At 43.4% G+C, this 14,753-nt stretch overlaps 1 protein-coding gene across 6 annotated transcripts in view; it reads left to right on the forward strand.

Moving 5' to 3' along the window:
- Srgap2 (SLIT-ROBO Rho GTPase activating protein 2) overlaps nt 1-14,753 on the forward strand; it is a 219,765-nt gene that overhangs the window by 772 nt on the left and 204,240 nt on the right. For 5 of the 6 annotated variants that reach the window (XM_059280830.1, XM_059280832.1, XM_059280834.1 and 2 more), the window contains exon 2: nt 1,011-1,635. In XM_059280830.1, the coding sequence (XP_059136813.1) occupies nt 1,569-1,635 (67 nt within the window). In that variant the 5' untranslated portion in view covers nt 1,011-1,568. Of the gene's footprint in view, nt 1-132; nt 260-1,010; nt 1,636-14,753 lie in introns of those variants that run through there. The other variant, XM_059280831.1, reaches the window with a different exon arrangement.

The raw sequence follows: 14,753 nt of genomic DNA on the forward strand, positions 1-14,753 counted from the left end.
CCACCTCACGCCCGCCTCCCGCTTCCTGCCCGCCCGCACCGCGCGGCCTCTGCTCGTTCTTCCTGCGCGCGGCCCTTCCTGCAGCCGCCGGGAGTAGGCGACACTGCCTGGAGCCGCCTGTGCGCCGGCGGGGACAGGGCGGCCTAAGGAGGCAGGGGCCCGCCGCAGCCCTGGAGCCCTTCCCTCAGCCTCCCTGCCGCCACCTCCCGCGCCTTCCTGGAGCGACTCTCACTGATGCCTCCCACCCGGCTGGGATTGGGTGCGGTATTTGTGATCCCTGGGCTGGGGGGGGGGACCAAAAATATTGGGGGTGCCATGTAGAGGCACCCTCGCCCCTGGCTTTGGGGAAGCGGCCGCCGCTTTCCGCCTCCCATCCCCGGGTTTTCCCGGTTTAGACCCTCGCCTCTAGCCCGTTTCCTGCTTCTGCCGACCACATTGTTTTCCTGGATGTCCCGTGCGGAGCGGGCCCTTCCTGCAGCGTCGTCCCCCCTCTCCCCCACGCCCGCTTTGCTGCCAGGAGAAGCTGGTTACCAAAAACAAAACAACTGGGAGGAGGGGCGGTAGGGGAAGAAAAGTTGTGCCTGTCTGGTTTGTCCCCTCTGGTATTGATCCTGTAGATGTCTGGGAGGTGCCCCAGCGGGGGGTCAGGGACCGCGTCGCGGGCTCGGCGGGAGGGCCCCTCTTGGGTTAGCTAGGCTCGGGGAAGCACCGAGGTGCCGCAGTCCCCACCCGCAGCTCCGCTTTCCCGCCGCAGTCTCCTCCGCCCGGAGCACGCGCTGCCGGCCGCTCCAAAGTGTTCTCTTTCTGCTTTAAAACAATCTGGAGGGAGCATTTTTCTCCTTACCTCGCCACGCCGGGTCTTCAGGCCGAGCGGGCAGTGTTAGGCCAAGATGAATGAGCCAATGCTGGACTCGGAGTGTCATCCCCGACCCCACCCCTGTTGCGATTAGGATCTACCCTCGGACTGATCGCCCCCTCCCCCCCCCCTTTTTTTTTTTTTGCATTTACAGGCTAGTGAACCGGAGCAAACGACTTCCGATCCACTCCGCGCTGCAGCGGCACCCTTTTGGGATTTGATTTGCAGCATCTTTGAGCTGGTACCACAAAAACACCCCGCGAAGCAACGCCTAGCCCTCCCCTGGCACCCCGAGACAAACCCACTCCCTCCCGGGGACACAGCTGGGCGCGTCCACACCCCCGCATCCCATACACCATGTTGTGCGGAAGGACTTCCACTCCCCGCCTGTGTCGTTGATGTCAGACCCCAGGCCAGCCTCAGGGCGCTGCAGTTCTCCTGGCTAATGCTGAGGCTGTGGCTAGGGCTTTAGTACATAAGCCAGCCGCCGCCGCCGCCCCCTCCCAGCCGGCCTCAGCGCCCACAGTCTGCATGTGTGTGCGGTAGCCGGCTGCCCATCCTGACGCCCGTGTTCCCCGGGAGCTCTGGAGACCACCGCGGGGGCTTCCTCTGCCCGTGGGAGAAGTGGCCTTGGAGGAATTGATTTCGGTGGTTGGATTTTTCTTGTGGATCTATCAATTCACATTTCGAATTTGGAAGAAAGAAGGAAAACATGACGTCTCCAGCCAAATTCAAAAAGGATAAGGAGATCATCGCAGAGTACGATACTCAGGTCAAAGGTAAGGATTTTGAAAATTAACATAATGCATATGCTCTGCAGACTTGGTGAGGCATGCGTTTCCATCCCAATTTTCTGGGCGTTCATTTCTTGGGTGGAGCAGGTGGCAAGTTGGCCCCAGAGGTGGTTTCATAGGTGGACCAGAGCCTTGGAATGATCAACAGTGTCAGGGGCCGTGGGGACTGGAAGTGGGTTTTAGGAGTATCTTTGTGGGGCTGGCCATTATTTTGGCAGCTCTTTCCCCAAGGCTGGGTGGGGGAAGGGCAGGAGGTTCTCCTGAGAGGAAAAAGCTGCAATTTGCCTTTGGGTGTCTTGAGTCAGGCTTCCTTGAAGGACAGCTGAAATCTGACAGGTGTTTATTTCAAAGGTTGAAGAGAAGTCCAGACAGAAAGGCAACCTTGAGAAGGGTATATACCATTTGGAGAGACCTGGGAGAGGCGGGGTTTTTCTGGTGTACTGTATTAAAGCCTGAGATTTGCCATGACACTGGATGCAGGAAGTCCTTAGCCATATTGGGTGTACCTTGTACTTGTCTGGCCCGTGGTCACCCTGCCTACAAAGATCACAGACCAGAGAGAAGACCATTCCAACTGGTTTCCATCAGCACCTAAACCTGAAGGAGTTGAGCTGTTAGGGTTTCACAGTGGTGCTGAAACTGGAAACTAGGGAGACATAATTGTTTAACCCTTCTGTTGTCACCCTCTGCTCCAGAACACATGCTTTTTTAAAGGTCCATTTCCCTTCCAGCCAGAATGTGAAGGGGTAAGGCAGAATGAAGACCTGGGGACAGCAAGTGTTGGCTCCTCATCATGTAGTCCATTGCTTAAATTGGCTTCTCACATTGAAGCCCATACCCAAATAGCTTTTCCTCATGCAGCGTTTCCCTTACGAGATGCCCAGGCCTGTGAAGGAGCCCTAGTCTGTGTTTGTGCAAGGCACTACCTCTTCCTGACCAGTCACTGGAAAGAGCCATGTGGCTCCAGCCCATTGAGACCTTAGCTGGGAAGTAGGAGAGGTGGGTGGCCTTGAGTGTTACACCACATGGTTGGAGCTCTGAGTTTTTCCTTTGTTTCAGAGTACAGACGGAGGGGCCCCTCCTTCTTTCCTTGCACCAATGCTGGGAGACCTGTTCCTATCTTAGAGGACTTGGGAAAGGCTGTGACTCCCCTCTCAGGGTTGCCTTGGGTGTGAGTTAGAGGTGGGATGTGAAATGGGTAGTCCCTTTATCTCTTGGAAGGTTGAAAGGTAGTTTGAAATCATCATTGTGTCTGCAGGATTTTTTAAAATACACATATGTTATCAGTTTGGTCAATGCAGGAGGTGCCCTAAGGGACCTTCAATCCACTTGACTGCAAATACTGGTCAGTTTTATTACATGGATGGGGTAGTTGAATGATGATAGCTCCACTTGGATTGGAATTGAGAGAGGTATGGTTTTGAGTTATGACTGAGGTCTTGGCCTCTTGTCACTGTTCATAATCCCAGCCTCTTTTGTAAACAATGGCCACTGGCCTCTATGTCCTGTCCAGATGCACTGTATTCTGCTCTTGCAATGCCCCCCTACTGTTTTAACCGGGTATGCCATTTAAAAAAATGCGTCCTAATCATTACTGTTGCCGTAGGGAGTGTTAATAACTTTGACTTTCCCAGGTGGTTCTCCAAAAGTACACAATTTGACCAGGGTGCAGAGTGATTTTTACACTTTTTTTCTTTTCTTTTTTGAAGGTTCAGTGCTGACAGGTATCAGAATTTGCTGATTTTTTAACAATTGGTAAACATTTCTCATGAGTGTCTCCAAATTGAATACTTTGTGTATTTACAAATATTGCTCATTGAGATGATGTAATGCAGTTAGCTATTTGGAGTTTCTCTTCAACCCTGCCGCAGACTAGAGACTGTTTTGTTTTGTGTTCATATTTTTGCATTGACTGTATTCAGGAGTGTAGAATTTTGTAGGTAGCTGACCCTGATTTCTGTTTCAAGGAGGTACCCCAAGAATGTTTTTGGAACTGATCTGGTTTAGTCCCTCAGTTTACAGATGAGGAGAGCATAGAGAGCTGAAGAGGTTTGTTCAAGGTCACACAGCTAGGTGGTGGCAGATCTGAAGGGAGAAGGGATTTTATGACTTCTGTATCTTCACAGTGGAAATAACATCTGATCATGGTGAAAAAAACTTGTTAAGGCAAAATTAGTGACATATAATAGTAGTGATATGATCATAGTTTACTTTACTTGTTCATTATGCTTCATCATATCCCAAGGAGTGGTCTGGTGTAATTGTAACATCCCTCCAGGAAGTTTTTTTTTGCCATTTGAGGACAGGAGGAAACTGAGGTCTGAGAGGGTCAGAACCCTTTCAAGGTTACACAGTCAAAAGTGGCAGCTTTACTTCCTTGTTTTATTTATTAACTGTTTATTGAGTGCTTAGTATGTGTTCTAGGCCTTCAGCGAAGAAGACAGAATTCCAGACCCTTATGGAGCTTCCATTCTAGAACCATACCTCTGGTGGAACACTAGAGAGTTTGAATTCAAGGAGCCTGAGGTTGGGGTTGGCAATGTAGCTTACTACTCAGCCTTCTATCAGAATTAAGAATTTCTGCTTTTTAAAAAATTGTATTTTGTTTGTTTTGCTTTTTAGAAACAGGATCTCTATGTGTAGGCCAAGCTAGCCTGGAGTTGACTCTGTAACTCAGGTTAGACTTGAATTCATGACAGTTTTCCTTAGTTAACCTTGTGCGTCTGAACATACAGTTGTAAGCCCCCACATGCTACAAGTGTTTCAGTGTTTTATGCATTCCGTGGAACTCATGGTGCCGCCAGAAATATTTCTCTTATAGATGCCAAGATAAAAAATAATGTTATATGGCAATCAGAGAATCCAGGTTTAAATCTTTCATCTACTATGTTACATGCCTTGTCTGAGTCTCAGTTTCTTAATTCGAAAATTGGCAAAATAGTGTGCATTTCCTATTTCTATGAGCAATAAAGGAGCTAGTCTATAGAATTCTTGTAGCGTAGTGTCTGGCACCTCTGAGTACTCAGTGACGGTATGTATAGTCTACCTTCTTCAGGGAGCCTTCTGTCCTGCCAACTAGTCAGGCTGCATTGAGTGTTCACCCTCAAAGCACCAGCTGCTAAATGATAGGAAACCAGAGTAGGAATGAAACAAGTTCTGATTTGTTTGTTGAGGAGTAAGGAAATGTGTCATGTGCCTGTCATTTAAATCCTTTGGCCAGGCATGGTGGCTATGCTTGTAATCCTAGCACTTGAGGCTGAGGCAGGAGGATTGCTGAGAGTTTAAGGGCAGTCTGGACTACATAATTACAGGTCAGCCTGAAGTAAAGTGAGATCCGGTTTCAGAAACAAAATCAAATCAAACCAACAAAACAAAACAACCTCCCTCCCCCCAACAAACCGAAACAGCACTACCAACAAAGCTCTCATACCCTTTGAACATTAATTTCCTTTTATGTATGAGTAGGTAAACTGTCTGAATATACTGTTGGATGTGCCTCTGCTTTTTACTTCTTACTTTTCCTACTTGATTCAGAATTGTTTGAGTCAAGTAGACTCTAAATAGACTTGGTACTCTCTCCTGTTATTTTGTGTCTCCTTAAAAGCACCTGCTTGCATGTGCTGTGAAGAATTTCTAAGGTTTCAGCACCAGTGTGGTCGTAAGGGGCAGGAGTGATGGTCCCTTAGTCGGTCTGCTATGTGGCTGCCTTCTTAAAAACCACCATTGTTTCTGGCTTGTGGGTGTTTAGATTCCTTTGAAAAGTTCATATCTTTCAGTGTCCAGCTCACAAGCACTAATGTTCTTAGTCTTTTTACATGGCTTTTTTTTTTCAAATTTATAAAGTGCTTTTATATGCATGAATTTCTGGAAATTCTTGACAGCCTTGATGAGATTCATGATTAGAAACTGGTGCATTTGACCTCTAGCCTGTTAGCATCTTTGCTGGTGGTAAAGAATGGTCCATAGAATAGAGATGATTGTCTGAGTGGGACTTGGGTGAAATCGTATTACTGCCCACAATGCCACTAGGTCCTTTATTATAGGTGTTAAGGGTTCTCTTCCCCCTCTATTATTTCAACTTTGTCCACCATTGAGCTAAGAAGTAAAATTATTATCATTTTAATGTTTTGAGACAGGGCCGGCCTGCCTCCCTCCCTCTCTCCTTCCTTTTTTTTTCCCCCCCCGTTTTTTAAGACATGGTGTCTCTCTGTAGTCTGACTGCCCTTGAACTGTCTATATTGACCAGGATGGCCTCAAACTCACAGAGATCCGCCAAGACAGGGTCTTTATATATATGTATTTTATATATATATATATATATATATATATATATATATATATGTTGGACTTGAACTCACAGTGATCCTCCTGCCTTTGCCTCCCAAATCTGGGATTATAGCATATACTACTATGGCCAGAGAGAAATGAAATTTTTATAATTTGTATCTGGAACATTCTGATAGGAGAAGCACAAGCACTTTCCTGGGACAGTTGAACTCTTTCGGTACTCTTTAGTAGCTGGAGGTGAAATTTCAGCTCTAGTCATATTGTGTGTGCACTTGTGCTTGGGAATGCCAGTTGGTGGTATTACACAAGCCTGTTCTCAGGGGAGGGCTCTGAAGTTCCTGGCTTGTGCCAACAAAGGTCTTTCCCTGAGGTGTCTTTGCTCCCAGCCTCCATCCTTACTCCCCAAGGAGACTTTAAATATAATCAGTTTGTGCAAAGCTGCAGTAAAACAGCTCTTTGGAATCCTCAAGCAGATGCTGTCATCTTCCTGGGCGATGACTGAGTGCTCTTCTTCCCTCATTTAGGGAACATAGAGACTCAGCAATAAGGTGGACTCCTAGAAGAAAAGGAAACTCTTGGAAAAATTCAAGCACCCAGAGTTGCAAGGCTCTGAAGGAAGGTGATAATGCTGGAAGCTAGGTCATGCTGTGTGACTGCAAAACAGCAGTGGTTAGAAACTGTTTATGAATGCTCCTTAGCTTTGCTATGTCAGGCATCCTCTAGGAAGATAGGCACAGAAATTTCCTTGGGAGAAGCCCTTTGGGATCTCATTGATTTTTGTACCACTCAGGCTGAAAGCCAAAGATAAGCCCTTGTGAAGTTTATAGACTATGACCTAGCTTGGTATATTTTCAGCATCAGCTAACTCTCAGGTGCTGGTTTTTAAATCCCACTGTCTGCTCCAGAAAACTGAGCTGCCTGGTGTGGTCCCTGTAGAGCTCCCCTTCTGCAATAAAGCCTTTCTTTAGGGGAGTCATGTCTGCTTCACATCCCAGACTTCTGATGGCTACATTAGGAAACTACTACTATGTCATGCCGAAAGGAAAACCAGTTTATGTATGATTTCTAGTAATAAAATTGAAGAGAACAATTTTAAACAGTGTTAGGGCCAGTGGAAAATCTTGGAAAGTTATTTTGGAAGAAATTTAATTTGAAAATAAATAATGAGAGCTTTAAAAAATTATAGAATAATACCTTTGATGACGTTGTGTAGTAGCTCTCATTTCTTTAACTGTGATTAAATGCACATAAGATTTGTTATACTAATTCTTAAATATACGGTTGACTATGCATTCATGTTTGTTTTTTATTTTTGGAGATAGGGTTTCTCTCTGTATCTTTGGCACCTTTCCTGGAACTCCTTCTGTAGCCCAGGCTGGCCTTGAACTCACAGATCCACCTGCCTCTGCCTTCCGAGTGCTAGGATTAAAGGCATGCGCCACCACCGCCCGGCTAACTGTGCATTCTTAAATGTACAGTTCATTGTCATTAACTATATTGACATTATTTTACAACCATTATCAATCATCTATCCAGTGAACTGTTTTCATTTTGCAGAATAGAAACTCTGTATCCACCAAACAGTAATTCTTCACTTCTGCTTCTGACAACCACCCCTCTACTTTCTGTCTCCAACTCGAGGCACCTCATGTTAAGTGGAATCATTCAGTATTCACCCATTTGTGATTGGCTTATTTTGCTTAGTGTACTGTCCTTAAGGTTCATCCATGTTGTCACATATTTAAGGTAGAATGGTACTCCACTGTGTGAATATATCTGTCACATTTTGGTTCTTCAGTCATTTGTTGATGGATACTTGGTTGCTTCTACTCTTTACCTGTTGGAATATGCTACTATGAATATAGGTGGTCTCCTATTCTTTTTTAATTTAACATTTTTATTTTTGTGTGTATGGGTATTTTGCATGCATGTATGTCTGGTACCTGCAGAGGCAAGAAGAGGGTGTTGGATCTCCTGGAACTGTAGTTTATAGAAGATTGTGAGCCATCATGTGGGCTAGGTATCAAAACTGGGCTCTCTGGAAAAGCAGCTGAGCCATCTCTCTAGCCCCCAAGAGTCCCCTCCATCCCCTCCTCCTCCTCCTCCTCCTCCTCTTCTTCTTCCTTTTTTTCTAAGACAGGGTTTCTCTGTGTAGCCCTGGCTGTCCTGGACTAGCTCTGTATACCAGGCTGGCTTTGAATTCACAGAGATCCACCTGTCTCTGCCTCCCAAGTGCTGGATTAAAGGTGTGCACCACCATCACCCAACAAGATTTTTTTTAATTTTAATTTATTTATATTTTATGTATGAATGCTGTGCATGAATAACTGCATGCCAGAAGAAGGCATCAGATTTCATTATAGATGGTTTGTGAGCCACCATGTGGATGCTGGGAATTGAACTTATGATCTCTGGAAGAGTGGCCAATGCTCTTAACTACTGAGCTATCTCTCCAGCCTAAGATTCCCATTCTTAAAACATGTTCTATACCAATATTTTATAAGCCTACACATCCATAAAGTCACTGCCTCAATAACTTTTTAAAGTTTGAATATGAATACGTATTTTTGTATTTTGAATATATAGCTATGTTCTTAATATGAGCATTATATGTTATTAACAATAAAATTTTATACTTTTTAGTAATTGTATTAATTAATACATTTTTCTTTGTTTTAAGCAATTTATTGAATCATTTTGTTTTGTTTAGAGACTGGGACTTTTTAGATAGCCCTGTGTGATCTTGAAATGTTAGGGTAGATCCGGCTAGCCTTAAACTTGGAATGATCTTGTTGCTTCTGTCTCATGAGTGCTGGAATTATAGGTATATGTCACCATAGCTAGCTTTTGTTTTTAAGTTTTAAAAGATATTTAATAGCGGGGTGGTGATGGTGCACGCCTTTAATCCCAGCACTCAGGAGGCAGAGCCAGGTGGATCTCTGTGAGTTCGAGGCCAGCCTGGTCTACAGAGCGAGATCCAGGACAGGCACCAAAGCTACTCGGAGAAACCCCGTCTCAAAAAACAAAAACCAAAACAAAACACAAAAAGACATTTAATAAGCTATACATATTTAAAGCATATTTGAACTGAGGATGTAGTTTAGTTGCGGAATAGACAGAATGCTTGCCTTACATACTGTGGGTTTGATCCTCAGTGCCCCAGAGTTTGGTCCCCAACACTACAGTAACCTGGTATGGTAGTGTACAAACCTGTAATCCTGGCACTCTTGGAGGTAGAGGCAGGAGGGTCAGGAGGTTCAAAGTCATCCTTGGTTGCATAGCCAGTTTGAGGCCAGCCTAGGCTACATGAAACACTTGTCATTAAAAAATAAAAGTACTATCTCTATCTCTGTCTATCTATCTATCTATCTATCTATCTATCTATCTATCTATCTATCTATCTATATATCTGTGGAACCATCATTGCCAAGATAGTGATTATAACCAAATATTAGTTAGCATAACATCTCCAAATTGTTTTTCATTATAATATTAAAAACTGAGAACTATTATCATCATGCATGAGAAAACAGATTAATTTGAAGACAAAAAGGTAAAAGCCAGGAATTACCAAGTTTTAAAAGTTATAACTAATGCTGCAAATTACTGAAACTGGTTTCTAGAAAATTGGTTTAACCTTAATGAAAAAGAGCAAAAAGCAAACTGTCTCTAGGGGGTTGGGTTAATAATTTTTTTTCTCAGCCATTATTGTATTTTTAGGAGAGAGTGTACAACAGAGAGAGAAGAAACGTCTTGGCCTTCTTAGGAGCTGACAAGTGACAATATCTATTTTCCTATAAACCTTGCTAGAGCCAATCCCCGGGGCATCACACCTTTACAGAAGGGGCCGATAAGTGAGCCAGATGCCAGGGGAGGGCCTGGGGACTCCCATGGGAGAGTCTCTCTGAAGGCTGTGGATGTGACTTTTCCCTAATGGTGAACCCATTACCTGCTGAATAGAGACCAGCTCTCTTAGGTAGACACAAACTCTGTCCTCCAATTGGTTACAATCTACTATTTCAACCATGTTTTCCTTTTTGGCTTTCAGAGGAACAAGAGACCTTGTCTGGACTGCTTGTCATTTCTTTAACATATTCACTACTAGCTACCATGATTATTTGGGATTACTATGCACTAGGTATTATCCCAAATACTTTATATTTCTTAATCCTTACACAAGGAATATATTACTGCCATCACATTTAGTTAATGAAGAAAGTGAGGTATAGGTCATTTGGTGACTTACCCAGGGCTTGCCCCAGTGAATGTTCTGTCTCCCTGCAAACAGGCTTTATAACTTTGGTTGATACCAGAGTCTGAGTTCTGAATGCTGTCATGGAATGAATGTTCCTCTTTTCCTGCCCAGCCCTACATGCTCATCTGCTGAAATCCCACCCTTCTAGTCAAATCTATTCTGGGATGCCTCCTGTGGTCATTGTGACCAGAAAGATTCTATTTCACTCACATAGGACTGCTCAATAGCAGTCCCTAGGGAACTGATCTTGTACTGCCTTATATGTTTTGAATATTTGTATTCAGTCTTCTATTAGGAGTTAATTTCTGTTTTTTCTTTTTATGCATGTGGTGAGTGTATATATGTGTTTGTGTGTGCAAGGGTGCATGTGTTCCTGTGTTGGTGTCAAGAATCTTCCTTGATTGCTCTTCTACTTTATTCTCTTTAGATAGGGTCTCTTAAACCCACAGCTTGCTGATGTAACTAGTCTCACTAGCCAGCTAGTTCCTGGGATCTTCTGACTTCAAAGCTACAATTATGCCCACCCAGCATTTATGTGTGTTCTGAGAATGTGCACTCTGGTCCTTTTGCTTGCAAGGCAAGCTGTCACTGCTGAGCCAAAGAGCCCAGCCCTCTTTGCTTTTTGAGATAGGGTCTTCAGGTTGGCCTCAAACTTACGATTCTCTTGCCTTAGCTTTCTTAGTGTCATTATAGGCATCTGCCACCCTAATGGCTTGTAGGAATGGCTCAGTGCTGTCTTATAGAATGCAAAGAACATAGGTGTTGGAACTAGCCTTGAATTGGAATCTTGTATCATCTTTTTGCTCAAGTTCTGTTCCAAGTATCTTCTTCTGTGATATAAGATAATAAGACTTACCTTCTTGTCATTGCAAATGTACTGTAAAATATTAACTCAATGTGTGACAACTATTAAATGCTGAATAAATAACTCTTCTTATGAGGTCCTTTCACATAGGAAAGACATCTGGAATATTATTATAGCCTAAATGGTGGATTTTAGTAAATATTTAATGACTGTGATAATGAATGAGTAAAAGGATGACTTAGAAATATACTTTCCTTTACAAATGTTTTTTAAATTGGACCTTGATAAACCACTGGAGTGACTAGAAACAAACGACCGCTCATTGCTCTGCTTTGGTCATGGCATGCAGGCTTGTTTACACTCACTATTTCCCCTTCACCTGGCCCATTTCACCCTGCTGCAGAACTGAACTGTAGTTTCTGTGCTACAGTTTGCTATGCCATGCTTTACCCATGCTCTGTTCTCTTCTAGGCCTGAGTTCTCTTCCTTGGGCCTCGTTAAGTTCATTCATCTTTTAAAGCTCAGCTTAGATGTCATCACCGCCAGGAAGCCTTTCCTGCTTCTCTATATCTCTGCCCACTTTATTTATTTGTATGTGTCTACCTTCTAGCACATACTAAGCACTTTAAAAATACTCACAAATTAGGGCTGGAAACAGGGCTCAGTCATTAAAGGCTAGGCTCACAACCAAAACAATTCATAAATTAACTGTTTTTGAGCTGAGGTTGGATGTGACATATTGCCATGTCACCACACTTCTTCTGTTTTCCTCCTCTATTTCAGAAAAAGCCCACTTCCTTCCCTAATGCTACCTGAAATTCAAAATAGATAAAGCATTGTGAATATATTCATCCCATAAGGCCAAGTACTGATTATCCAGCAAGATGGAGCTCCCCTGCAAATGAGACATGATTCTTATTTAGTACACGCACTCTTATCCTCTTTAGAGTTTAATGTTCTAGAACTATATTTGAGCTGTTCAGATTTCTTCAATCATATGTCCTACCCTGGTGGGGGTGGGGGGGGGTGGGAACAAAAAGGTATACATTATTATTATTTGAAACAGTCTTGCTTTGTGGTCCCGGAACACACTGTGTAGTCCAGGCTGGCCTGGAACTCGTAGTAAGCTTTATTCCTCAATCTCCTGAGTTCTAGGATTACAAATGTGAGCCATTCTGCATGGAAAATATTTAGTGTGAAATTCTCAGAAGTTTAAAACGAAAGTAAAGTATTTTTGTAGTTAAAGCAAAATTCGTTCTAGGACTTATTTACCATTTTTAACAGATATTCAAAAATCCCAGTTTGAGAAAATTTTGTTCAGTCGTGACCAGGAATGAAGAGCATTAACTTGCACATGGAATTGTTAGGATACTGTTTCAAGGCATGGGTTTTGCAAGAGCCGTTACCTGGCTAGAAACAGCTGCATGGTCTGCAGCACATGGGGAGGAAAGGTCCAAGGGGACAAACAGGAAAGCTCTTTTCCTCAGTTTTTCAAGTCATTTTTGGTGTTTAGTAGCCTTGACCTTATTTGTGCATTGTGAACGGATGGTCTTAAAGTTGAAATATATATTCCTGAGGAAGGAAAACAGCTAGGATGTGTGCCTTTTCCATCCCCCCCCCCTTTTTTTAAGGATACCATCTGTTGGTAGAAGGCAGAATCTCTCCCCACCAGTCTGTTTTTGCTTTAAATGCATTAATCATTAGGTAGGTAACTAAAAAGGCATTTGTGGACGTTGACATTATCTGCTGCTTAAGCCCAGCTTCTGTAGTTACAATCATGACAGAAAGCAGGGTCTGAATGCTCTTCCTGGAGAAGACTTCATCAGCCATGGGTGGCTGGAATGGCCGTGACACCACAGGATGATAGAGCACAGAAAACAAAGGGACCCAAGAAAAAGAATGAAACTTGTCAAGACATGTCCTGCCAGGAGCTTGCTCTTTCTCTCTCCCCACCCCTTCCCCTCCCTTCCCGTGTGTGTGTGTGTGTGTGTGTGTGTGTGTGTGTGTGTGTGTGTGTGTGTGTATGTGTGTGTACACATAGGTGGATGAGTGAGCTGCTCTTTGGGAGGCATCTTGACTGAGGTGGGTATTTTGAAACTGTGTTTCTTATCTGCAAATTGGGGACAACAGTTCCTGGCTTTCACTGGTAATGGAGCTGATGGTTAGCACTTATTAAGGGATTCATAGTTCTAAGCTGTGTTTTGAAAGCTTTACATACATTAGTCCAAGAATTTCCCAATGGCTCTATGAGGTAACTATTATTATCATCATCCCAGTTTCACAGATGAAGCAAAATGAGGTTAAATGACTTGCTCCAAAGCACACGAGTAAGTAGTGATGAAAACGGCCCAAGCTCAGGCTGACTTAACAAGTGCTGTGAGGCTCAACTGAAAGGATTCATTCGGATGCTGGATTCAGGCAAACACCGGTAATCCCAGCACTTGAGAGGTAGCGGCAGCAACCTTGGCTACTTAGAGAGTTCAAGGCTAGTCTGGAGTACATGAGACCCTGTCTCAAAATACCACCACTACCAACAACAAAAGAATTCATTTGAAAACTCTCTGATATTCTGAGATGTTCTACATGTTTAGTTGACTTTTCTTATTTCCCAGTGTCTTAGTAGGAAAAAAAAAAAAGAGTTAATACAATGTTCTCAATGCCTTCCTGGTACATAGTTCACTTGTCCCGACTATGTCTTGGTTTCTCATTTGTGAATTAGGAATTAAATTAGGACATCTCTAATTTTAAAAAGGTTTTTGAGCTCATTATTCTTGCTGATTTAAAACATTGAAGATATCCCTTGCCGGGTACATTTCTCCTTATGGGTACAGAAGCTGTTCTCAGCACAACCCTCTCCCTAGCGCTAGGGCTTGTGCCTGGATGGCTTTTGCACACACAGAGGTGGCTTCCTGCTAGTGCTAGGGGGGCACTGACCCAGAGAACACTTGCAGTGGTATTTGCTTAGGTGTTACAGTCTGATAGGGAGATGTGCCTCATAGGTGGACAAATCGAAGGAGGAGGAGTTGAAACATTTCCATGACTATGTTTTCTTTTCACCCAGTGAATAGGCTAAGCAACAGCCTGTTGTTTTAAAATGAGCATTATTAATAATAACTGTGGCTCATATTTTCATCATTGTAGCTTTTGAGAAATACAGTCACGGGAAGAGAGGTTATAGGGTATTGTAGGATGAGTTATCTGATCCTGATCAAGCCATTCCACCCTCAGAATTTTCAGTTCTTAACTAGGGAATGGAAAGATGCAATACCATTTCTTCTCAGAATGTATGATCAAAAGTATGGTTTGCATTAAGTGAGTTGCCACAGAGTCCAGATACTGATAATTATCTCTGGAGAAAGATAGAAAACAGACTAGACCTGTCCTGGGTTTCTTAGAGCCCCAACTCCGGGCTTAAGTTTCGTCTTTAAGTGACATAAATAGGCCGTATGTTTTAGGGATCCTTAGAGTCAGTTGTGTTGTATCTCTTCATCTGTATTTATTCAGTGATTTGTGTGATGTAAGTTGTCTCAGTTCTTTGCTGTCAGCAATTTTAAACCAAACATTGTAGCATTTGGGGTAGATGGCATCGGTTACTTGGATTAATGACATTTTTGATATGGGTGTGTTAAGGTTAGTAATAACACAATTTTGAAATACCTACTTCTTTCTCAAACTACAGTAGTACTCTGACCACCAAAGGTTGAATCTGGTTTACTGAATTGTGCCAGTTACATCTTTCTAAGTGTGTGTGTGTGT

This window comes from Peromyscus eremicus, chromosome 15 (assembly GCF_949786415.1).
Source record: "Peromyscus eremicus chromosome 15, PerEre_H2_v1, whole genome shotgun sequence".
NCBI classification, from domain to species: domain Eukaryota; kingdom Metazoa; phylum Chordata; class Mammalia; order Rodentia; family Cricetidae; genus Peromyscus; species Peromyscus eremicus.